The sequence below is a fragment of the Rhinolophus hipposideros genome, assembly GCF_964194185.1.
Source record: "Rhinolophus hipposideros genome assembly, chromosome: 6".
NCBI lineage: Eukaryota > Metazoa > Chordata > Mammalia > Chiroptera > Rhinolophidae > Rhinolophus > Rhinolophus hipposideros.
The window spans coordinates 24,903,920-24,931,424 of NC_138052.1; the positions used below are offsets into that span (position 1 = coordinate 24,903,920).

Consider the following 27,505-nt stretch of genomic DNA (forward strand, 5'->3'; position numbering starts at 1 on the left):
TTTCCTGCCTCATCCCAGTTTTTCTCCTTATGGGGCACCATTTGGAAGTATTTCTACAGGGGATGCCAAAAAAAGTATACCCATTTTAATAAAGGAATAAACTGTACTAAAATTGTAATATTCAATATATACCGATAAAAGATGAATACAAGTCACGTTTGACTTCTGCAATTACAAGAGGGGCTTAAAGTGGTTATCATCAGTGTAATATTAACACTTTTTTTTCCTTTCGTAAAATGTATACATTTTTTGGCACCCACTGTATTTGTAGTTCTTCTGGTGGTTGCCTTTGTATCTTATGTTATTGTTATATGAGGTATAGGTTAGTTTGTTTTTATCAATATTTTCCTTATCTTTAACATTATAGTGTCTTGATTTATCAAGCTTAGATATTACCCCAGATTTCTTTTACAATAGGCATAAATTCAACTCAATTACAGTTGAATTGGACCTTTTCCTTTCCAAGTACTCACCGTCAAATGTAGCTGGTCTGGCTGTTTCCATTGGCTTTCTCTGAAACATCCAATATAATTAAAACTCTATTTATTGTTCTATTAACCACAGAAGATTGAGACTTATCGCCTCCATTGACATGAGAAATTTAGTGCCCTCCTCCCCTCCATCTCCTCTTCCTTTGCTAGTGTAATCTTTACTTCTGCATAGTGAAATTTTATATTATTTCACTGGTTTCTATAATTATAACTTATTTATAGTTGATTCTAAAAGTTAAAAACCACAAATCAGCTTTCATAAAATTATAATTATTTAAGGTTGTTTACTGCAATTTCGTGTATTAGACTTCTTTCTCTGTTCTTAAAATATGACTTCTGTGACCCTCAAGGAGTAATGCCCCTTCATCATGGTAAAAAAGATTCTCCTTTCTTTTACGTTTGATGGTCATATTAGTATGTTTATGCTGTTTCACAATCACAATCGAGTCCTCTATCCCACCCCCCACATTTTGCATTTAAATGTGAAAAAGATTACTCATCAGCATACACTTTATATTGATCTCGTAAATATTATGCAATCTTTGGCCAAAGAATATGCCAGATTGGCTTAAAATATCCATGGGTCAAATGCTATGCCTTATGGGTTACATAAATGATATTCTTATTTTTAAAGCTTATGATCCATCATCTGCTTATAATCATGCTAACTTTTAGCTTGATATATTATTTGATTGTGAATTTCTCATACAGATTGTTTTCCCCCCAGTTTCAATCTTTTTCTTGCTTTCTGGGCTTTTATGTCATTAAGGGTTTAATTATCTCAAACAGTCTGTGTATTCTAGTCTGCAACTCCTGGCTTTTTTTCCCCAGAGTATTTTCTAAAGTTCTTCCATCATCTTACACCAATTTGGATTAGTTGCTTTCCAGGCTTCACCCTTTTGACCCTGTGATTTCCTTTCACTGATTTTTTTAGTTGTATTCACTGCCTTCTAAATCCCATGACTTGTCTTTATTACTTTAATTCCTTTTATTATTATGTAACAGTTCAGTAACTCATTTAGAAAACATGAGACCTTGACTGTCCAAAAATATCTTCAGTATGTCCTCACAATTAATCAATAGTTTAGTTGGGCATAAAATTCCATTGCCTCTAGAATACAGAGTTGCAGCTTCCATTCTTACTCTTATTAAGTTGATTTTTTTTTTCTTTTAGTATCATTGGGATTTTTTTGTTTCTGTTTTGGATCTTGTAATCAAGATAATGTATATTGTTGGCAGAATTTTTAAGATGTATTCTGTTTGGCATTCAACTTGAAGAATTGTGATTCTCTTCAGCTCTGCAATGTTTTCTCTTTATCATTATGTTAATAAGTTGCTCCCATCAGTTTTCTCTGTTTCTTCTTTTGGGACCTTTATGATATGAGCATTAGATCTGCAGATATGATTTTTCTCATATTTCAAAGAATTCTCAATTTTATCCCCTTGTTTTTACATTTATTTATTTTAACTTTAGGAATTACAGTTCCAATTTTTTAGACTCATTTCTTATTCTCTGTTTGTTTTGGCATATTTCACTCTTTCACATGACACAAGGGCAAAAATTTTGTTGACCACTCTACTTCCATACCTAATAGTGAGGATGTCACTTAGCATTCAATAAATATGAATTAAATGAATAAGTAAGAAAATAGAAAATGGGTTATATCTTTTCTAACTTATTTAAGAATATAAATTAAAATTTCATGTTGTTTCGACTTTTTTTTTTTTATTTTAAAATTTTCTCTTCAGTTCTTCGAATCATTTTCATCTAAGTTGCTTTCTTTCATGTATTTGTCTAATTCTGTTTCTATAACATTAGTGACTTGCCTCAAATGTCTGATGAGCAGTGGCTGTCCATTCTTATTACAGAAGGAGGCTTCACAAAGACTAGCTAGAGCTCTTCATGCGTGGGTAGAGCTTATCAAAGATAGGGTCTTACTGTGGGGTGATCTGTAAGGACTCACACTTGCCTTAAACAACGAATATTTTTAAAAGATACAGAAAGCCTTATATACACTTCATAAATTGAATTAATTTTTTTTATAGATTTTTATGATGACAGAAAAATTTCACCTTCACTTTACAATTAAGAAAATTGAGTTTTTTTGAATGCAGCTTTCGAATTTGACTAAGCTTTAAAGCTGGATTTTGCCACGTACCAGCTATATAACTTAATATTTGGTTCTTTACTTCTTCATTTATGAAATTACATTAGAAAATTTAAATGAAATGCTAAATGCAAAGAACCTTGCACAGAGCCCAGCTTATTTTAACCATTTTGCAACTTCCTTTCTTCCTTCCTTCTCCTTTTCCATCTTTCCTTCCTTCTGTTTATCTCTCTACCTCTTCCTTTCTTTCTCTCTTCTTTCTTTTCTCACATAAGTATACATTATGACCACAGTAGTGCAGGAAACCATTCTCCCAAGTGTTCCTTTAAAATTTCAGAAATTAATCCAGGAAAGTATAAAGGAAAGGCAGCAGGAACTCACTTACTTCAAGGAAAGTACATAGATAATTTGCATTTGGCTCATATTTATCTTTTTGGTAGTTTTTATCATAGTACTCTTTACACATAAGTGGGCATGAGTTCATTATATTTCCTAGCTACACCCACTTACATAGTGTCATCTAATTGCTGGAACATTTAAGTAATTACCCACACGGACACAACTAATTGTTTAAGGTTTCCATCATATGAGAAAATAATGTCTTTGAAATTATAGTACTTTTGTAAAATATGTCAATTACATTCAGAGAAGTAAAGAAAGATTTGCCATTCAAATTGCAAATCAGTTATCAGCCCTAAGCTTTCAACAGCCATGTTTATGAATAGCAAAGCCATTGAGTTAAGAGGAAAGTATTTTTAAAATAATTTGTAAGAACTTATGTGTGACAGAGTAACCTACCCATCACATTATTAATTTAAGCAAAACATATATGAGCAACACTGCAATGTACCTTTGAGTAGAGATATGTTTCAACTTTGCCCCTTGATCAGTGTTAATCTGAGAACAATTGTATTTGAATTTATGTACTGGGGCATGGGTCTATCATTGCTTGGGCCTCAAATACTCTCACAACTTCCACAATATGCACTAATGTGCTTAAAAATATCTTGTAAATCTTCTTTTCTTTAAACTTTTTTATGGTTCATAATTGAACTGTGATCCTTACGAGTGAGCTATGTCATGATTTAATATTAGCCAAAATTAACAGCCAACCTTAAGCTTCTTTATCTTGGCCTATAAGCTTCCCAGTTCCTTTCCATTTATAGTTCCCAGGCAGTTTCTGTTATTTAAAAGCTCTTGGGAGCAAATGTGTTGGTAATAGAGTACCGCATAGCTAGCTTTTGTTCAATAATAAAATACAGGTCACCATGAAAGATGGCAAATGTTGAGGAAAAAGATGCACCTGGGTAGCAGGTTAAGCCCATGTCTTTTAAAAGCTTGCTATCCAGGGAGGAAATGATCCAGGTCTTATGAGATATTAAAAGCAGAATAGCTTTAGAGCAACAAGAGAAAAATGAGGTCCAGAAATGGGAGTGAATTAGGTAAGGAGAAAAAAAGAATAAACCAGAAGAATATAATAAACTGGTTTCTCTTTGGTTCAAGAACTTACTTGCTTGCATATGAAGAGAGAACTTTTTATACAAGCATTAGTTAGAATATAATATTTGAAAGGGTGACTTATAAATACTTGATTTTCAGTATCTACAGAATGGTTTTACCAATAATTTCCTGGTATAACCTACTACATTCAGTGTATTTGCAAATAATAATAATAATAATAATAATAATAATAATACTTTTCCTTCCTTTAAATTACATTTCTTTCCCTTTGAGTAAAGTCCTCGAGATAATTCTTTTTATTTTACTAAAATAAAATGCCAGATAATATCAGGCTTTCACCCTAAAATTTTCTGGATGACTAGTAATACGTGTCCTAAATACTGGGAATAAGACCTCATTGATTCAAAACCAGCATATCGACATTTTGTTTTTAGCCAATGACCTCTAAAACCCATGTTAAATTTTGCTCTGGAAATAGATGCTGGTTTTGTTGATTACCTGGAGTATCCATCCTTAAAAGATTGCCGAGTTTTTGGTATATGCTGTACAGTTAGGCTAATCCCAGTGCCAGTTTGAAATCTTGTCTCTAAGCTTTCCAGTATGAGGACTGACACGCTTCTACAAAATAAGAAGAAACAGAGCACGAATACCAGTAAGGAAACAATAATAGGTAGAGACAGGTTTGTTTCACAATATGAATCTATACCATGTTTTAAGTGTACCCTGTGCTCAAACTCAAATTGTGTGTGAGTGTAGATTGTAAAAAAGAGGCACAACCTCCCTTTTATCCCAGAGATTGCACCAGCACAAGTTTATATGCTGTCTGAGGCATATCCTCAACTAGTTGCAGATGACCAAATGATAGGCTAATGTGATATTTCCTTCTTGTGTCAGGAGGCTGCTGCCCTCTAGAGAGGTGGTCTATGACCACCAATAGAGGATTGAAACAGTCCTCTATTCACATCCTAATCTTTCCTCCATGAAACCACCTGAAGAGAAAAAAAAATGTAGGGCCCTCATCAGTGTTCACAAGAATCCCACCCCCCTTTTTCTTAAAGGTTAGCATTTATTATTGATACCCTGCTGTTCTCCAGCAAGTGTTCTCCTACCACAAAGTTCCCTCATGACTCCTAAACCTAGCTTCACACGCAGCTGAAGTTTCGTCAGGTTCGTTCTTATTATAATAGCTTTGTAGGGCATCTGTAGACCCTGTGAACTGTACCCAAAGCCAGGGCTGGCTATTCATTTTCTCCTTTGCAGTTTTTATAATTCTGCTTACACAAAGTACTAGCTGGGGATTTTATTCTGTGGTAAGGTGGACAATGGAGGGGGACGAAAACAGAATTTCATCCTGACCTGGAGATTGATAATTTGTACAAATATATGAATAAATGCTTCACATGTGAGCATTTGTTGAATTGTGTTGATTTTTTTTGTGTTGAGTGAGATGTGTTGAATTTCCCATAGTTCCTGAGAAAAGAGGTCCCACTCCTTTCTCACTCATGATATGACTGGGAGTTGAGAGTTCCTATTCTCTGTACATTGAATGTTTCTCTACAGATAGTGCATATCAGAGCTCTCGTAAACACCATCTCCACATCAAGGTCCACAGTCAGCAGATGTATGGACTGCTACAAGCATAGGAAATAGTAATATCGACAATTAATTTTGACATATCCTAACATTAAGATAGCACCTTCTTATTTTCTTTAGTATCACTGAAAGTTTGGCCTACCAATAATTCCCCACAAGTTTGTGTCTGTTCTAAATCAATAATATTCCACAAATTCCCTAGATAAAGAAAAAAAAGAATTGTATCATTTTATTTGGGGGGGGGAAAATTTTGTTCAATATTTAAAAAAAAAAGTCTCTCCCTTTTGATTTGTTACCCTACCTGATTAGTGACATTGAAATTTAACCAGCTTCTGTAAAATTTAGTCATCAGAAAAATAACTCCATGTTGCAAAAGTGCAATTCCAGCATTTTCTATTTTTCTCTGCAGGAAGGAGGAAACAGGCCATATCAGAATTTGTATAATCATAATTGGTGGTCTTTCAGTGTTAGTCAAATTGCAATGTGGCGAGGTATATCTCCCAACTTTTCTTTGAAATTGACTATATTGCTCTAAGTGTGTTTTATCAAAGCATTTTCCGGGGCAACAGATCTGAAAACATAAACTTTATGTAGCATTATTTCTCCTTAGATATTTCCCTTTAATATGTTCTTTCTTTTTGAAGATAAAATAAAAGTACATAAAAGAGTTCTGGGAATAGGCAGCTATATGTCATAAACACCCTTCACTCCCACTGGCCCAAGGGCCCCCAGCCCCCGAAATTTGGAAATGATTTGATTGAAGTGATGACTGCCTTGATCTTGTTTGAATACTCCTCCTTCTTCATCGTCTTCTTCTTTCTATGGGAGAAAACAACCCTGTCATGGAGTCATTCCTGGGAGGGAAAGAAGTATTTCAAGCAACCATATTTTCCAAACACAACATTGAGACACATGGCCTGACAATGACATAATATTTGAAGTAGGGACTGTGCTCAAAGATCCAGAACATATGCTTGAAAGAGTTCTCTTATAAAAAGCAATCATGAGGATAGTTTCTAGATTTTTACTCACCAAAGGCACATTCCTCCATCCCTTTTATTCTCATTTAAAAATATTACCCACAAATCAGAAGACTGACCAGTTTTCCCTCAAACATGTTGCTTTGCCCGTGCGAGAAGCACCCTGTTGACTAGAAAGTTAAATGTGCAGCCATCAAGGAAGCAATGCAAACCAGACTGCCAAACATATTATGAATATATTGCTCTTCTTAAAAATGCTAGTTGGTTTTTCATACTGGAGTATTGACTAACTGTCTGTGTTTGATGTATGGTTTACCAACCTGATGTCGACTTATGGTTAGAGCTTAACTTGTTAGTTCTGCTTTTGCAGCCAATTCAGAATAACTACAGATGCCTCGAGATATTAAAATTGACTGCTCAAATGGACTCAGTGTGGGGGTTTCATTGGTTTTAAATTGATAACAGCTGAAAGAGTGAATGATTAAAGTGTACATGGCATAGGACACAGCTCTTTCATAGGAATTCTTGTGCACAAGCTCCCTTAGTGTGGGAATTTTTTCTCTCTTTTTATATCATAGTTATTTCTAAGCAATCTTGGGTTGAATTTTTAAATTGCACAGGATTATTCAGGAGCCTACAGATGAAATAATTCCTGAGAAACTGAGATAAATTTTGATGAAGTGGGTTTCTATTCTATAGGGAACATTTAAAGTTAAGTAGCATTCCGTAAGGTGGTGATTGTGTCTATTTCCCAGGCATTTGAGTTAAATAAGCTGCATAGGAAGTATAAACTGTCATAATAGAAGGGTTGAAGTGTTGTGTACATCTCTTTCTTCAACTCACAAAAAACAAAGCTCCAAAGTGCCTTATCACAGACAAGTCAAACAAAGCCTCTTCTTTGCTTTCTAATTCTCCTGGGAACAGTTATTTGTTTTCGTTACATAAAAAGATGATTTGAACACTTCCTTCTCATGCAAGAAAAAGAAAAAGAGAGAGAAATAAGAAAACTCTTTCCCCCTCCTCAAATCAGCAACACTGATATTAAAAAGGTTTTATGAAAATGTACTTTCCCAATTGAATAGTAGCTTAGGGGAAAAGCCTAATAAAAAATTCAGAGAAATTTAAAGAGCTTTATAAGACAGAAATATCTGTTTATACACGCCTTCTTCAACTTATATTTATCCAAAGGTTCAGTGCCTTGACTATCCAATACTGTGACCAAACTCCATTCTATTTTCAATTGTCTATAGTATTTCACCTTTGATATTCCATTAAAAATACTAGAAGCACTTTATATAGCTCACTGATAGAGAATATCAAACTATAATAATAAAATTAAGTTGGTATTCATTAAAGAAATATAAAGCCAAATATTATGAACCCATTTCAATATTAATTTTTAAAAGAAAAACTGAAACAATGTGCCAGCTAGCAAATATCAAGTTTTAATTATAATTAGTGGAATAAGAGATTTAGGTATATTTGACAATAACATTGGTGGACACTAATACATATGTTCAGATATGTAAGGTAGTCAAATTGTTAAGATTGCTCTACTTCTAAAATACAGCATATATTTGGACAATACTTACAGGAAAATTTGTTATATATTCATTGCTCAACTTTTGCCCCAAATTATAACCTGTGTACTTGGACTAAACCTTAAAATTGCCTAACTTGATGCCTTCCTGAGATTCATATAGTCATTGAATTATGCTTTGTGTTGTGATAGATAGCTAGAGCAGATAGCCATCTAAGAGGCTGCTACAAGGATTGATATTTTCATAAGATCTAATTCCCTTAGAAATGCAAGAGCACAAGAGAAAATTTTTCATTCTCTTTCAACAGTTGTTGAGCTCCAATTTTTTAATGATTTTCTTATCTACCCATATTAGACAGGAGGGAGATTTTAGAGGAGATGTCATCCAAGTTAAACACATGTGAGGATCGTTAACTTGAATATATCACTCCTAACTTGTCCCTTTGAACTTGGAACTCGAACTGATAGGAGGAAAAGAAAAGATGGAGGCAGAAGAAGACTGGCCTCAGTTAACCTCACAATGACAGAATCCATCATGCAACTCAAGGCTCAGAAACAAGAAAACAGATGGTCTAAAAATATCTAAAGGATATCTTAATATCTTCAGATTCCAAATAATCTAAATTTCCGAAAACTTTTACTCCCCCAGACTCCCTCATCATTTGTACCACCTCATACATTCATTCTCTGAACAATAAAATACTGTGTTTACATATTTTGTGACCACATTTCAAATGCACTGGGGCCTAGAGCAGGTTACAATTTTTCCATCTTAAAAAAATAATTAGCATAGGAGAACATTCAACATTATGTAAGGAATTTGACAGGACCTCACCTCATGTTTTTTTAGAAACAATTAACATGTCAAAGGAGGAAGTGAGAGCCCATTGTGGTTATAAATCGGTTTACATAATTACCATTGAAGATGTCAAACATTTTAGGGAGGAGAAATAGCAAAGTTAGGCCCTCTCTTCTTCAAAAACAGAATCCCAATGATGTCAGATATCTCAAATTCTCTAGCATAAGTTTCATTTATTCATGTACACACTTGCATTCATTCCTCTTTAATCAGAAAGATCAAATGTTTATAGTATGAATGAATAATCTTGAAGAAAAGGAACATTTTTTTCAAGAAAATATGGAATACACTGTCTGGAACACACTGTTAATCACACACAAGGAGAGACAATCACATCTGTGTGTGAGGTTATGTTCAACTCTAGATGCCATAGTAATATGGAGAAAGTATTCCAAGGGTGGCGATGCAGTCCTGGAATATAAATATTCCAGATGTGACCGACTGTACAGTGCCACATACCAGGACACTACATTAGTAGATGCGCCTGTCTCATAGTGTTGTGTGGAGGACAGAATGGGAAGCAGAAGTCCTGGCCAGAAGCTGTGGCCTCCGATGCACTGATGGTCAGGAAGTGGATAATGGAAAAAATAGGGACTATGACTTTGGTCCAGGACCAGAAGGAGAATAAGTATCTCTTGGGAAAAAGTTGGGGAGATGGGCCGTCATATCCAAGGAATTCTAGAGTTGTTAGTAAATACTTTTGGGTAAAGTTTTATTGGAAAGCACTTCCCTGTGATAACCCAACGCCATCTGTTCCTACAGTTCTTATATTATGAATAATACCAAAATGCCAGAGAAAACTTTTGTCTCCCAGATGCAATTTTCCAAGTCGAGTCTGAGAAGCTGTGTGGATTTGTGTGTTAAGCTTCAGTTTCACAGACTGAAATGGATCTGAGATCTGCTAGAAGGAGCCTGGACTCATCAATTGGGCACACCATCTGGAGGCTAGAAATGGTCTAGGCAGTCTTGGCTGGAGAAAGGTCCCCGCCTGCTGTCCCCATTATTACCAGCCTAGATCCCTGGACTCCAAGAATATCTAATGAGAAATGCAGCTTATTCTTAGGAAAAAGTGATAATTGAACACAAAACTCTACTTAGTTTTATATGACGTTTAAGTATATAAAGAACGCTTGCAATTATTAACTCTATAAAACACTGTTTTCCTCATTAATTCTATGAAAGACTGTTTTCCTCAATATATAAGTTGTGAAGTGGAAAGGCTATAGTGACAAACTCTCCGTATGTTACTTGAAAGAGCTGTATGTATTCTATTTTACTCAGGAAAACAACGTATTGCAGTCGTTAAGCCATAAAGATTACCAAAAGTTGAAAGTAGACTTGAAGTCTAGTCTTGGCTCTGCTACTTACTTGCTTTGAATTGGGGCAAGGTAATGAATTTCCTGTCTTAACACTTTCCACGTAATACATCTTAGGACTGTTGATACTATAGAAAGATCAATTAGCATAGCAAATAATAACTATTAATTCTCATACTCTACTCCTAATTCTACTCTTACTATGGCATGGCAGATTGCAAGTGTGTCTTCTCCTGGCCACTGAGTAGGTATTCCAAAAATTGCAGAACAGAAGAATTATGGTGAAATTTTGTGACATTGCATTAATAAAGCCAACATTTTGAGCATTCTGCGTGGCCACTGTGCTACTGTGCTTGTAGCATTACATGCACTATCCAATAACAAGGTTGAAGAACTATGTTCGCCTTCTGTAGGCTTTGATTGTTATTCATATTGCCTACTCATATGTATTTTTTTTAAATCCCTATGTTCTCAGAGGATAGTAAGTTACATAAAGCAGAGTCCCCCAAGAAATGAATAAGGGAGCTAAATGTACAACAAATATGACATAATATATCAAGTGTCAAATGATTTAAGGGGCATTCAGGTCACAGATTTGGGGAAATTACAAGTGGGAAAATGGTGGGAACGAGTAATGTTTCCTTTACGAATGTTTAAACTGAGTCTTGGCTTAGACATTTGGGCATGTCGAGAAATGGGTAAGACATTCAAGGTGCAGAGTTGTTGGAAAGCATGAGGAACTGTGGTTTGGATGAAATGTAAAGGGTTTGATGAGAAGTGTCTGTAGCAGGTGTTTTGCATAATGCTGGGCTAAGGAGTTTGTACTTTATTTTGTAAACATTTTTATTATTCACTTCCTACCCATTATCTTTATTTATTTGGAGAACACTGTGGAGGACCTACCATGGGACAAGGGATGGGCCAGACACTGGGCCAACAAAGATGTATAAGGTGTGATTCCTTCCTTCAAAATTAGACACTTGAGCACTGCGTAGAAACAACTGTTCTGCATCAAAAAAAAAAAAATTCAATTACAAATCCTACATCTAAAATGGCTGCATTTTAGAAGACCAATGGAAAGATATATTAAAAAGCTACATCATGGAATTAATACTTTTATCTAATTTTACTTAATTCTTATTTGCCTCAATGGGCCACCCCAGCCATCTATGGATATGAATGAAGTAACACTGACAAACACACACATCACAAGTCACGGCTCCCACCTGTATAATTTTCAGCCTTTCTTTGTCTCCAAGGTCTCCTTGGCTGTTTCTGGGAGCACCTGGGATGTCTCGCCTATGATGAGGACTGCCCTCCTTGTATTATTTCTTCTTCTTTGATACCCAATGCCTATAAAGTGCCCAAGGAAGGGACTTCACCATGGCCAGGCAGCCAGCATCTCCTGAGAGATGGCTGCTTCACTGCCGAGGTACTCTGCTGGAGCTTTTGAACCTCCAAATCCTTCCAGGTGCCAAACGGTGCTCTGATCCCTCCCGTTTTCTCTGCATTTGAGGACCTACTGTGTCGCCAGAGTAGATGGGAAGACTGCTCTTCTCCCCAGCCATCCGCATGTTGCTTTAGGGCCTAAAGCAACAGCTCTTAGGCTGTGAATCTCACAAAGTAAGAAAATAGCTTCTTTCCATTTTGTCTGAGGCCGTTTCCTAAAGAGAAGTCAAATCTACCCCCTGGGACTTAACTGGGATACTCCTACCGGTTTGCCATCTCTTATAATTTCCATTGACCTCTGCTCAAAATTCCTCTTAAGTCACTGTCTTTTCACCAACTAATATCAACACTTGCGATTAGACATCTGGGTGGTGAATGTCATTTTGCCAGTTCAGGAGGGAGACCCAACTGAGATATTTCATTCCATCTTTCTGTGCACCTATCCCCCACCAATGGGAAGTTCTGTTGGCTGGGAAAGTAATATAAATGAAGAGTATTCAATAACTCAGAAAATGTGCAGTATGCAAAGTGCATCTCACAGTGAGATATCATTTATTCAATTCTGTGGATAGCTTCGGGACAGGAGGTGTTTTCGAAATGTTACTGCATAGTCACTTTTTGCAGAAAGGGCTGAAAAAAAAAAAAAGAGAAACACACACTGTGTTTGACTGGAAGCTCAGAAGAGAAAAAAATATTTTCAGAAATGTGTGCAGCATGACCTACTAATTTGGGCTTCTAACCCCTTCTCTCCAGTTACATTCCTGGAAATGTTTTCCAGTTTCTTTGCAGAGAATAACCAGCGGCCACATTGTTCATAGCAGCCCACAGGAATGAGCCGACCTGCGCAGAGCTTCCCCCACACCTCCACGGAGCTAGCCAACACTTCCACAGAACCACATGGTTCCCCAGCTCTTAATATGGTTTATTATAAAATCCTTTACCTGCCTCAAAGCACTTTTCATCAAAGCCGCTTTTAAGCTGAAGCTGAGGACCAAAGAATGCCTTTGACTGAATCCTGAAATAGCTTTTAACCCGAGGCTGAGAAGAGAAAGTGCTTTTAACCTAAAGTGCTTTCCTCTTAGGTACTTCAGCGTGTACCTAGCACTCAACATTAGTGGCTATGAGAACACCCTTAAGACCCAAATGAAAGAGACTCCATTATAGATATTCAAACCTGTTATATTAATATATTACAAGTAATATTTGAAATCATTAAGCAGTTTTACTCTAACTAAATTTGAACCTTTTCTTATTGAACTATGCATTCATGCAAATAAATTGAATTCTTACCACCTGGGATTGAACAAATCTATATTGCTATTAGGAAAAGTACAGTGTTCTTTCCTAGATTTTACTTAAATTCTAAGTGAGTCAAAATCTCCAAATCCTCTCCACCCTAAAAGAATCTTTCAACTTTTATCAATCATTGAATGACATTTCTAACTCTAGGCCATAGTTGTTGGGCTCAAAAGGAAATTTAAATTATCCAGAATTAATTCAATCAATTATCTGAGTAAACTGTATGTATCAAGTTTACTCCTTAGATTTGTCACTCCAACAGAAATAAAAGTACTAATTTCACAGTAGTTTTAACCCCCAGTGAAGTTCCTACTAAGTAAAGTAAGTAGACAAACTGATTAATGAAAGTTTTAACTTCAGAGTAATTACAGTAAGTTATGTGATTGAGCAATTGAATTCCGGACAGTTTTATATTTTAAGAATGTAAAGAGTATACAAATATAGAATAAGGTAGCAAAATTTGACATCTTTGAATTTTATTACCCCTTTTTTTGTCAGTCCCCTCTGTTATTCTAATGAAATGAAAATAGGCAAATGAAAAGCAGAAAACACTATCAACCCAAAATCTAAAAAAACCCAAAAGTTCTGTTAAACAAAATTTGACCATGTCAATCATCCAAAATGCACTGAAACAAACTAAACTGGGATGTTTCTCTCACACTTGAATGATCATATCAAAATCTTTAACTAAAAATCACTTTCTTTTACACATCACTTTCTCTTATTCATTCATTCATCTATGTATTCATTTGGCAACCAGAAGGGAATGTAATAGAAATACACGTGGAAGAAATTACATTTATCTTGTTCCACAGTATAGTTTCCTTCACCTTGAATATTCTTTTCCAACTTCCTCTATCTGGTAAACTTCTATTTGTGTTTACTCTCACAGCTCAAAATCATCAACTCCATGAAACTGCCCCTCTCTTCCTCATTCTAAATTAGTCCTCTCTTCTTTTTATCCCCAAATTACAATTTCATGATTTGATTATTTTAATATGTTCTAACTGGAGTGTGAACTGTATCTGGTAGACTAGAGACCATCTCGCTCAACTCTACTTCCCGGAAATTAGTTTCCTGGAAAGGGGTAGAAATAAAAGAAAGCAGGACATGAAATCTTTCAGTGGTTTTAGAATTACTGTGTATTTATAATTTCTTCTTCCTTCTTATGGAAACTCAGTGGACATTGCTTTGGTGGAACCTGCTCCCCTCACTAGCTCCACGATGTTGGGCTTTTCCTATGTTAAGACCTTAGAATTTTCATTCTGTTTCTCAGACGGCTGGACACTATTCAAATATTCCAGGGATGAAATATTCCAGTCCTGTAGCTCCAAATTCCCTTGTAGTTGTTTTTTTTTCCAAACTTCAGCCTCAAACTCCAGACTCTTAAAACTCCAGACTTGCATATTCAAATGCCTATTGGACATCTCCTTGGATATTTAGTAGACATCTTACGTTTATGTAGAGCAACCCTTGATGCCCTGGCTCCTACGTGTTCTCTTCCTCAGAAAATACCACTGTCATCTGCCAGCTGGAGTCATCCTCCATTTTATTCTGTCTCTTCTACTCTCATCAGCAAATCCCACCTTAAAAATGTATTTTAAATTCAACCACTTTTTGTCACTTTCGTTGTTACTACTCTTATCTTAGCATCATCTCTCCTTGTAATATTTCACCAGCCCCCGAAATGGCCTCTCTGCTTCCTTTCTTGACCCTCCAAATATAGTCTCCACACAGAAATTAGAAGGATCGTTTAGAAATGTAAATCACATTATATCACTCCCTGCTCTATAATCTCTAATTGCTTAGGGTGAAATCATACTTAAAATAATATCTAATGTCCTTGCTTTGACCTATAGGCATCTACCTGCTTTGGCCCCCAGGCTACCTTTTCAGTTTTAACCATAATTCTTTTTTGTCACTCCACTCCAGCCACACAGGCCTTGCTACTGGTCTGACATCCCAACTGACCCCCATAGGCTTACACATTTGCTGCTCCTCTGATTGAATGTTCTCCACGTGTATTGGCTCTTCCCTTCACTTTCTTTGGTCTCTAATTGGTGCCAGTGCCTCAGAGATGTTTCCCCTGACAACACCTCCCCCTAACTCTTTATCTACCTGCCTTGCTTTATTTTCTCATAGTACCTATCACCATCTGACATTATGTGTCTATGTGTTTATGTTTGCATTTTTGTCATTTACATATAGGTTGTGTGAAGATAGTGTTCTATTCATTATTCCATCCCCAGCATGCATTGAAAAATACTCAGGGATGGATACATTGAATGGATGGATACAAAAATGCATGAAATATTCACTTGGTCAAACCATTCTCTAGAATTCTATGATTCAGGGCATATACATGCATGGGGGAGTTTGTGCATATATGTGTATATTTGTGTGTTGTGCTTCTTTCGAGAAGCGGAGGAAGGGAACTGTACAGGACGAAGTGGCTGCCTAAAGTAGACAAATAGAGAAAAATTTCCTACTCATTGTTCCATATGGGTTAATAAACTCTACATTTAAGCTACAAATTTCTTTCTGGCTGATGGACTTGCCAAAATGTCCATTGCATTAATTGGACCCAAATTGTGTTGAGTTCTATTTCTGTAACAGTTTTGGAGCTTAGAAGAGGCCAAAGGGTGCTTCATGGAAGTGTTGTTTGGGGTTGAAGATGAAATTGTGAAAGGTAGAGACTGCTGGAAGTCTGGAAAGGGAAGGAGAAAAAAAAATGGAAAGTACTAGGGAAAGGACTCTGCCATTCTGTCTGGTGGCTGCTGGTCTGTGTCTGAAACTCATCTTTGGACTGCTCTTGTGAAAGGATGCTACCCTTGCAGCCAACTGTTCAATTCTAATTGGAAGCTGCAGACCAGAGCCTATCCTTGTTTGGGGAGATCTTTTCTGTAGGGCTAGGCAAATGTCCTCCAGGCCAGTCTTTCCGGAGTAGACAGTATCTTTATCCACCAGGGACTTTAGGTTAGATGAGATACAAAAATATGAATAAACATGTGGGGGGAAGCTATACACAAAAGTGTATATATTTAGAACTTCTATTTATTTATATCCCAAACTACTTAAAAGTTTAAATAATTAAGCTTTTTCCTGCACTTGACCCTTATGAGAAAAAAGAAATCACAACAAAGCAATGAGAGATTTACTTCCAGTGTATATTAGAGATTCAGCAGAGAATCACCCCAATTTTTGATATGAGTATACAGAAAAGCAGTAGCTGATATGTTTAATCAAAGCACTGAGGCATCATAAGATAATCCAGTACCTTCTGAAGCACTTAAGATCGATTAAATTCAGTAGTGTTTCAGCATTAGGTATATTTCTCTGCATCTTAATTCAAAGACATAAGCCTTCAATAAACTATAGTACTTACTCAAATCATCCATTTCTCCAAAAATTCTCAGGAAAGTTGTGGGTAAGTTATATGATGGGTACTCACTCATAATGGGGAGTATTTTAAAAGAGAAGAGAAGGTGGTGACGATGCAAGTAGAGAAAAAAATAAAAGGTAAGTGTAGAAACAGGATTTCTTGATAAGCAGTCTGAAACTTTTGTTCTGGACGCCTTTTCTCTAAAGGAAAACTAAATGTCACGTATAGTTTAAAATCAAAGGATGAATTCAGTTAAATTGCTGACATTACCCATGTTGAAAATATTATTTTTGCCCTCCATTATCTACTGCCCCTCCCTTAAAGCAACCTAATGGGAAATGATCTGCCCCTCTGTGTGTGGCATTCTGCCGGGGGAAAATTTCCGGTTTGAATGCTAGTTGCCATGGAGGCTACAAGGGCAATGTTTGTGCTCATGCCAACCCGGTTTTAAAAATATAATCTCAACCAACTGGGCATCCTTTACTGGAACTGCAAATCTTAAGCAGTGGATGAATAGAAGTCATTATGACAGTCCTGGTGGTGGGGATGACAATGAAAATAGCATCCTGACCCAGCTGGAGTTACAGATATTTGTTGTATTTCCTGCTTCTTATTTTATGGCTCTCCTAAGCACCTTGGATTTTAAACATCCCCAACATGGGTCCCACACCCTCCAGTAATTTATTTGAGCAATTAATAAATTGCTTTGAATTCCCAGTACATTCTTTCAGTTTCTTTCCACCTCCATCCATGAATATCATTCAAATAAGTTTGTATTTGCTTAAGATAGTCACTGTTGTTTTTTTCTGTTTGTATTGTTTTTTCCCATTGCAGGAAAACACCTTTACAAATATCCCTTATGACCACAATAATAGTCTGGTGTGTGTTTGTGTGTGCGTGTGTGTGTGTACATGTGCGGCTAAGCAGTTCAGTTTGTTGTTACTATTTTTTGTTCCCTGCTATATTCTTCATGCATGTGCAGTTTTAGATGCTTTGTTTTTTCTTTTTAAAATTTACTAGAGTAGCTGCAATGTCCCTCTGTCCTGAAAGCAGAATAACATCATTTTGAAAAGCATGTGGAGACTGTCTCCCTGGGTAAATGATGATAACACCGTCACATTATTTGAACATTTAACTGCCTCTATTGAGTAGTTTTCCTCGTAGTTTTGATTCATTTGGAATCTAACTGACAAAGATCCCATTACTGGGTGTTCTTTCCATAATTTGTCAAAAAATATATAGCAGAGATGAGGGAGAAAGAAGCTAATTTGTAATCGGGAGACTTAACCTGGTTATGCTGATGAACTAACTAAAATCAGTCAAAAGTTTGAGAGCTTAAAGATTAAAAACCACCATTTCCTAGTTAAACTCTAATTCATTATGTAAACAACATGATTTATAAGTGCAGTCATGTGGAAGGTCTATTTGTTTTTCTCACCAAAAGATGCTTTCAACAAAAAATTGCAGAAAATGGATTTTCTCCAAACAATGTGTTGTCTGACACCCCTGGTACAAGCACTGAAGCAGTAGAATGAAGATACAGTGTTCACACTAGCCAAGGCCAGGGCATTGTAGAACATTCCAAAAACATTGGTACCCCTAGCAAGAGGTGTTTTCTAAATATACAGATTTGTTAACAGAGGAAGAGAAGATTACCAGTGAGCCCACAGATGGGAATATAGGTGGGGAGTCGTGAGCTCAGGGGTTGTGGGATTGCTCCCTTTTTTAATACTCTAAGGAAGGAGAATGCAGAAATCATCCTTAAAGTTGTGTCAGAACAACAGGCATGGAAGTTGAGGGGCAAAAGCTAGTTTTTTAATGCTTGCCAAAAAAACAAGAGTACCTTCTCTCTCCATCTTTCTTTACACCATTTTAAGATAGAAGGTTCTGTGGTCCAAACACACTCCTATAATTTAATGGTCTTCCTTGGTTTATCAAACTCTCAGCTGTGTAAGATTTATGGACTGTTGGCAATCCTACAACAGACCTTAAATTTGACAATGACATTTTAGCTAAATCTCTATGATTTACTTTCTTTGAATAGCACTTTTTATTTTACAAAGTCATTTCATGTCCATCATCATCTCCTCTAAGTTATATAATTCACCATTATGGTGAAGGCTAATGCTGTAGTCAGGATTCATCCAGTTCTAATTGACAGAAACTTGTCTAAACTTCAAAAATAAGAATGGAATTTATTGGACTACTTAATTGAAAAGTCCAAGGGGCAAAGATAGCTTCTGGCATGACTCAATCAAGGGGCACAAAAATGCTCTCAAATCTTTATCTCCTCTATTGCTCAGCTCTGTTTTCCACTCCGTGGGCTTAATTTTCCAGTATGTCTTCTCAGAAAGTGGTGACGTAACTTAGGGAAGCTCAAACTCACCTCCTCACAGTTTACCATCTGTGGGGACAGAGCCCCAGGAAGCAGTTTCCAGGCTCTCGGCCTCATGTGGAGAGGTGCTGGCTCAGATAGTGGATGGCTGTCAGCTGTGGCTGGTTGGCCATCAGCTGCAGCCATTAAGCCATTGGTCACTGATATAACTGCCGCGGCTACGGAGGGGAGCCGAGGAGAGTGAAGGAGGAGACTGAAGGAGAGTAAGGAGAGTCGAGGAGAGTTGGTCGGTTGGCAGCAAGGCGGACAGCAGGTCGCACGTCGTGTAAACCCAGCCTCCAGTGAGACCATAGTGGTATGACTTCCCTACCTATGGCTCCGTGGGTGTTCCTTTTTGGCCTCACCATGTCCTGCGTTCTTATGTGGGGAGCGGGAGCAGAGACCCCGCAGGCCACCCCGCCGGACACCCCACACGACACCATCTACTATAGAAAGAGGGTTCCTCTTTCCCACTAGCACTAGACAAAGCCTCAGGATTTACTTGACCAGATCCTCTTGGATCACGTATTCCTGTCTGAACCAAATACACTGGCCAGGATGATGAAATGCATGTCCATCCCTGATACTGGAGATGACGAGGTCAACACTACTCAAAACAAATGGCAGCAAAGTGAGAAAGGTGTTATCCCCATAGGGAAATCAGTGTGTTCTTGCCAGAGGATAGAAGAATAGTTACGGGACCAGCAAAACGCATAGACATCCACCATACTCATCCTGACCAGTGTTTTCTGTTAACAGTGGATCCCACTGAGCCATTTTGTCAAGGCTTTCTATTGTGATTATAAGCCCTCTCTGGAAAACTTCTGGGTATTGGAATGCCCGTGTTCTAGTCTAGTTTATTTAGTTGCATTAAACAGATATTCACTGTAATTTCTAATGCATTTCATGGCAAGGATATATGGTGCCTGGAGTTAGGCATCAGAAACTGAGGAGTTGAGGTCTATTTGTTTCTTTCACCTCTACAAATTCATTCCTGTGCCCACTAACCCATTGTACCTGGCCAACCCCCAAAATGGCTGCCCCCAGCTCCCAGTGTCTAGGTCCAGGCAGCCTTACAATTCAAATCCCTGGAAATAACTACCTCAGTCTGCAATGTCCCAATGCTAAATTTTTTGTAGGGGGACATGCACTGGCGGAGCTTGGGTCACATGACATCTTTTGAGTTAATCAGGTTCACCTGGAGGGCTAAAGTAATCCATAGAGTCCAGAGGAGCCACATCTTCTTGGATGAATGTAGCCAGTATAAAGAGACGACAGAAGTAAGAATAATGTTTTTGGCTTTTCTGATAACTAGCAAAAGCAAATATCTCCCTTCTATCTAATGAAGTTCAACATATCCAGGCTCTTTTCTCACTAGGGTGCTTTTGTTAATCAGGAATGGGCAGTATTTCCCTGAGAAGGATTGCCTGCACTTGCCTGGACCCCCCAGTAAGTGGCAGTAATGCACCTCCCCCACCTCCTACATTATAATAACTGAACATAGCCCATAGTATTGCACCTCATCCCCTCAGGACACTATGGCAATCAAAAATACCCTGCAGTTGAAATTCTCTCCTATTCACCCAACTCCAAATCCTTCTCCAAGTCCCTTCTTTCCTTATAATTAATTCCGACCATGAAAAGTCTTAAAAAGAAGTCTCTCTGCTGTATCTACGTCCTCAATTCTCTTCAAATCTGGACCACCAACGTCTGCTTTCCAGTTGCATTCTTCTACTAAAGCCATTTTATTTATGGTTACAAATAGCCTCTGAATTGCCAAAATCCAAAGAAAACTTTTCACCTTTATCTTCCATTATCATTCAGCTGCATCTGAAATGCTTAAATTCTAAATATCAATCTCATGAATCTTCAAACCCTCAGGTTTTTGCATCAGGGTCTCCTTCAACCAAGCAAGAAATTTGAAAGCCTTCTTTGCCTGCTGCGTTGGCTCACCTCCTGCATCCAGTAAACAAAAATGCCTGAAATCACCTCTTTTTTCCATGGCCTTAGTTTAGGTCCTTACCTTTTGTTTCCCCTAGAGATTGATGCTTTGTAGCTATAGACAAATAACTTGTTGTCTTTATGCCTCAGTTTCCTCTCCTGTAAAATCAGGATGATAACAGTATCTACCACCAAAAGTTTGAAGATTGGTATAAATATTAAATTGGATAGAATATGTAAAGTACTTTGAACCTTGCCTGGCTTAATGTAAATGCACAATAAATCTTCACTATCATGATCACACACCCTTGCAATGGCACTAATCATATATTTTGTTTGGGAGTTATTCTCCCCCTCCCCCCAGACTGTAAGAGATCATGCTTCATGCGTCATTGCATTTTCAGGCTGAAGCACAGTGTCTGGCTTATAGTGGGCATGTAACAGATAGTTACTGAATGAATTAATTAATCTTTGCATCCTTTACAACACTCAACATATGGTAGGTGCTCACGAAACATTCACTGATTTGAATTTGATACAATTGAACTAGTCTGTAGAGAATACAGAATAAGAAGTGCTGTAATATTAGGTAAGGTATAATGAGTTTAAATTTGAAGGTGAGAACAATTTCCTTTGGGACTCTTCCTTATGGTTGTGTCTAAACTGCTGCATAATTCCACATTCTTAGCAAATTTAGAATTATTTTTTCCCTATTTATTTGCTTCCCAGTTTCACTTTTCACATTCTGTCAACTCTGTTTTTATTCTTCCAATGTAGCATAGATCACCAAAAACCCAGACACTTGTTATCTTTATCAGTAAGCTATTGCTGCATAACAAACAAACAAAATCTTAGTGACGTACAGCAAAAAACATTTATTTCTCGTGTCTGTGGGTAGGGTAGTTTAGGACAAGCTTGACTGAACAGCTCTGCTTTAAGTTGTAGATCTGACTGGACTTATCTCCTCATTCAGAGCTGCCTTCTGTTCTGTACAATATGCATTTATTAATATTTACCCTGGAGCCCAGACTGAAGGGGCAGCAGCTACCCAGGGGAGCTCTTGTCTTGGCCTTAGCAGAGAAGCAAGCAGGTGAGTAGAAGTCTGTAATGTGTCTTAAGGCCTCAGTCTGGAACTCACACATTGTCATTCCTGCTCACCGTACATTGTCCAAAGCAAGTCATATGGCCAAGCCCAACATCAATGAAGTAGAGGAAACAAATGTCACCCACTCTAGCGAGTTTCCCCCCATAGTACCATGACAAAGGAGGTAAATATATAAATCTAATTACGCGAAGACTAGAAGAATTGTGAACAATGATTAAATATGCCACAACTCTATCCTCATTCTGGTCTTCATAACATCTTTTCTAGACAATCACATGTCCATTCTGCCACATGATTTGGGCCTGCCATGCAATTATGAACATTTCGGGTGCAGGTGATAGACTATGCAGTTAAACATGACTTATATAATCTTATCTAACAAGAAGTCTAGAGAAAGTGTTTTAGGATTCGGCTGAAAGTTCAACAATGTCATTGAGGGCTCAGGTTTTTTGGTAACTATTTCTTTTTCATCATGTTCATCTTTTGTTTGTATGCATGTTGCCTCATGGTGACAAGATTGCTGCAGTAGTTCCAAGCATCACATGATTGCACAGTGATGTTCCAAGCAGGAAGAAAAAAAGGAAGTGTATCTTCATACACCCCTCTCCTTTTATCAGAGAAAAAAATCTTCTCTTGTAGCTTCCCAAGTCCTTCCCCTGACCAGAACTCTGATCACTCAAAGTTATAAGGGATGAAGAATCTAATAGAGAACACTTTTAGATTATGTCTTATGAGTTCACTCCAAAAACAAGAAAGAAGTTGACAGAGGAATAGCATATGTGTAAGAAATCAATGGTATCTGCACACTCTCAAAGAATTTCACCTACCTGGCTTAATATTTAAGGCTCTTTATCACACAGTTTTTAACTCCCTTTAAAGATTAATACATTAAGGTTTCTCTAAATAAGGAAGAGTGAATGTTTCCCTCAGCACCCCACAATCTTGCTATCATTCTTCCCATCACTGACATGTCTGTTTACCTCTTCTTCATCTTCCCCAAACGCCCCTTTGTCCCTACTCTTAACTATCCAGTTTAAGTCTTACTTATTCTTGAAGATTCAGTTCTTCTTTCGGAAGTCTTCCATGGGTGCTTCAGGCTGGTCCGATGCCCCTCCATGTGTTCCCAGTGCATTTGTACTTCCTCGGTTACAGGATTTTTCATGACAAAATGTTTCTACTTGCTTATCTATATGCTCTCCTAACTAGACAAGAAACTTTTCTAGCATAGGGATCAGGTCTTGGTTATTATATTACTAATATCTTTTCTAGCTTCTGACACAGAGCAGGCACTCAGGATTTTCTTTTGCAAATAGCTGAATGGAAGACTATGTGCTCTAGAATGCTTCATCTCTATCTTTCTGTATCTACCCATCAAAAGAAAAAATAACAGTCTCCAGATTTTAATATACACTTCATTCAGGAACCTGTTTTTCTTGAATGACAAACCTCTCCTACTCCCATCTCACAAACCTCTCCTACTCCCCACCACATGCAAACCACATCTGCACTAAATGTCACAAAGACCTATAGGACACCTTTCTTAGCATTTAGTACCATTTATGACACCTGCTATGTTTTATTTTGTATACTATTTGAATACTTTTACTAGCCCTTACTAGATGGTAAACTTCTTGATTTCTTTTTACAATCTAATATGTCTACCTCATTGGTATAAAGATAGAAGATAATAAATGTTTGTGAAATTGATTTGAATTATGATTTTCTTTAAGGGGATTTATACTTTATAGCAATTCTTCCTGACTATAAATCTGGTCAATTTAAATTATTTGATTTGAAGTTCTGAGTTATTTTTCTTAATATTTATGTCACTCTTTCTTATAGTGTTGTCTCACCATTTTTGAACGTATGTTTGTTACTTGACCAAGTATTCAAAGCGAACACCCATGATTATTTCCCACTTTTCTACACGATGTTGATGGATGTGTTTTGAGCTTATCTTCTTTCCATCTCTTGGATGAAAAAATATACACATTTCCATATTGGAGTTCATTATTATTAGTGCTTTAGCCTTAATTTCTTCCCTCCCTCTGGGTTGTCCCCAAGTCATCACTTTTTCTAAGAAATGGATGAAAATTTTGACTTCCTTGATATCTCACCACACTCCATTTTGACTACCCGTCTGTGAAATGTATCCTTTAGCATTCCGGTATGCTGCATTTTATATTTTTCTCCCCACTTCTGCTACAAATAGTTTTTAAAGTTCACTGAGAATCCCCATTGATGATTCAGATGATGTTTTGCAGCCAACGATTCAATGAATGCTTACTGAATTTCTGGTACATGCCAAACATTGTCTAGTTACTGGGGATCCAGCAATAAAAGAAATAGGTATAGTCCTTACTCTCCTGGATTTTTCCTTCTCAGCAAGGGAAGCAAGTAATCAGTAAACACATCAATCTAATATGTCAGGTGGAGATAAGTGCTCTAAGGGAAGCAAGGCAGGGAAGTGACATGGAGGTTCCTGTTAACAGCGGTTGCCATTTTTTTTAAAGGTGGGTATATTGGAAAGGCTACAATAATAAGATGACATTTGATCAGAGACCTAGGGCAATAAAGTTGCATGCAGAGGAAATAGTAAGTGTGAAGTCCAGCAGCAGAAATATGCTTGGCGTGGACAAGGATCAGCAAGGGTAGAGTGGCTGCCGGCAAGCGATGACGGGGAGAGAGGAGAGAGGAAGCAAATGAAGTCAAGTAATTGGTGGAAAGTCAGGTCATGTGCTATCTTGGAAGTGATGACAGGGAATTGGATTTCATTCTGAGCAAGATGGGAAGCCCTTGAAACTACTAAATATTTGTTTCATTATCAGTAGTAAACATCTATGCTGTTTTTAAAAGTCCTGTAAAGGGATTGTGTTGTTGATTGCACAACAGTCTGCACTTGATGCCACTGAACTGTACATGTAAAAATGGTTAAAATGGTAAATTTTATGTTATTCATATTTTACCACAATTTTTAAAAATCTGTGGGTGAGTCCTGTGGGCCAGAATCTGTGTAAAGTGCTGGTGACTATAAGAACACACAGATGATGCTGGCACTCAGAATCTACTTTGAGAAAATAAATTTCATATATTATAAATGTAAATACACAATGCAAGGTAGCATAAATCATGTTCTAAACAAGAGGGCTAGGCTAGGATTTCACTGAGTGTGTTCTCGGAAACATTAGTCTAGAGGGATGTCCTTTGAAATAAAAGGATCATACTAAAATAAGTGTGGGAAATACTACATCCTGCAGCCCCTCATGGTGATTCCCAGGGCACATTGGCATATCACAAGCTCTAAAATAAACACACATGAAAGAAACCCATTTAACTTTGTTTAACCCGATGTTGCTAAACCATTTGGATCACAGGCCCTTTTTCCCATATCACCTATTACCATCCTCAGGAACTGGAATCCCAAAGAACCATGTTCCAGGAGACACAACATTGAGGTAGGGAGGAGAGAGTTTGTGGAGAAAGTGCCATCTGAGCTGAGCATTAAAGGAAACAGGTCACTTAAAGACAAGGAAGGGCATTTAAGGCAGGAGAAATGTTAAGGAATTCACTTCAAAGTTAGGTCTCCTCAAAACTTAACCTCGCCAAATATCACTGAGCTACAGAGTGAATCTTCTAAATATACTGACAAAATCAAAATTTTGGCAATCGTTGGTAAATTTCTTCTAAATCACTCAATCAATTCATTAAGATTAATTATTTTGTAGAAGTTTCCTTAATTCCTTGTCATTATTTTATAGACAACAAAGTTAAGCCCACAGAGACTAAAATTTACTCAGTCACCCCTGCCTAATTGAGGGCAGAGTGTTAGTTTTCTTTTTCTGGGGCTGGAGTCCTGTTCCATAAAGGAGGGAGTTATGGTCTTTGTATGTCTGCAACAGACACTTTGGAATTAAAGCAAAAAATCGATTCCTATGCAAGATGCAGATTTCATCACGCAGTGGATATGGAAACAGAATCAAATTAAAGAACAACGCAAGCTTGGATTTTAATGGAGCTCATCTTTGTTTCTTTTGCAGATCAAATTTTTGGCTCTCATCTGCACGCAGTGTGTGAACGTGAAAATTCCACCGTTCCGCGGTTCGTAAAGCAATGCATTGAAGCTGTCGAAAAAAGAGGTGGGTAACTGAATATGCAGCCATTTCTCCCCATTACTGCACCCCCTGCACAACCAATGCTGAAGTTAACAGCACCACTTGATTTGTCTGGAAAGCTAGGCAATTAAAACTTGACTTTTGTTAATCGGTTAAGAGGATCAAGTTTCTTATTAACTTCAGCTTGTTTTTACAATAGGGACATCAGTAATTCCCACTAATGTTCTTTTTTTAATTTTTTTTAATATTTTGTCTGTCTGACATGTTGTTGATTCAATTGCAAACTTCTTGTTTTCAAGCCAGTGATAAAACATTCATAAAATATCAGCACTCACAGTGTTAGAACCCTCCTAACATTCATGCTGGTAGATGTTGTGCCAGAACAATTTTTGGTAAGCCCCCAACTGAAGCAAATAGCATTTCTACTTGCAAACAGTTATATTCCATCTTCCATGTGTTTCTGTTCAGTCAGAATAAGGCTAACTGGTTTTCCTGGAACAATTAACAGATACACCTCCAGTGTTAAGATGACCTTTGATCCTTATATTTCAACATTCTGTTTTTCATCTGAAATTATTTCATCTTACTGAGAGGAACAAAACAAAACCCAACTGACTCATCATTTCTATGCTAGTCTATCTGTGGGATGTTTTTCCTTCATACTATGACTTCATTCCTTCAAGGTCATTTTCCCTGGAAGGTACACACAATAGATGCAGAATCTCAAAAAAAAAAAATGTATTGTATAAAAATATGAAGTTTCATCACCATCTGTTACAAGTTTACAACATATTCCCAGGATCTTGGGGGATATAGATCATGTAAAAGATAGAGGTGTTTTCAGAAAAAGAATTGGTGAATCTATTCCCGGTTTCAGCTCCCAATCTCTTAAAACAATAGAACCAAGGGGGAAAAAATCTTTATCAAGTTATCTGCTAGGGAAAAGCTATTTTAATTCTCTCAGTGTTACCTGGCTTTATTATAGAAGCATAATAAAAATGGTCTGCAATTTCCAACTCCTGGAAATTCATACTTTAATTATACTGTAAGGACAGCCTTGGGATCCTAGTATTCCCATATCAGTAGGGAATGGAGAATAACAAGAAGGGGACGAGTGGGTAGGGAAAGTGGATAAAGAGACTGGCTTTTGAGAAAAGCCTATCAACACATCAGAGAGAAGAGCTGAGAGTTCAGAGAGAAAGTAGAAAACAGTAAAAGCAGAATGAACACGAAGAGAGGTGTAGGTGAGGAAGGGAGTCAATTGGCGTTTAGAAAGAAATGTGTTTTTACTGCATGTTGCAATCTCATTTAATTTTATAAGTACATATTTGAGGAATAGATATTCTTTAATAAGTAGTTCAATCCAAAATGGATCACTGAAAATGTTATAATGTTATTATTGCCAATAGCTAAATTATCATTTTCAGGAAATCTTCATTCACTTGTACTCAGTACTGACTGTGTGAGCACTGTTATATTAGAGCAGAAATCCAAA

General features: G+C 37.2%; 1 protein-coding gene across 4 annotated transcripts in view; it reads left to right on the forward strand.

The window, feature by feature from the left end:
* Positions 1–27,505, forward strand: part of ARHGAP15 (Rho GTPase activating protein 15) — a 625,881-nt gene that overhangs the window by 360,935 nt on the left and 237,441 nt on the right. For all 4 annotated transcript variants that reach the window (XM_081052847.1, XM_081052846.1, XM_081052848.1 and 1 more), the window contains one exon: positions 25,936–26,034. In XM_081052847.1, coding sequence (XP_080908973.1) covers positions 25,936–26,034 — 99 coding nt within the window. The remainder of the gene's footprint in view (positions 1–25,935; positions 26,035–27,505) is intronic.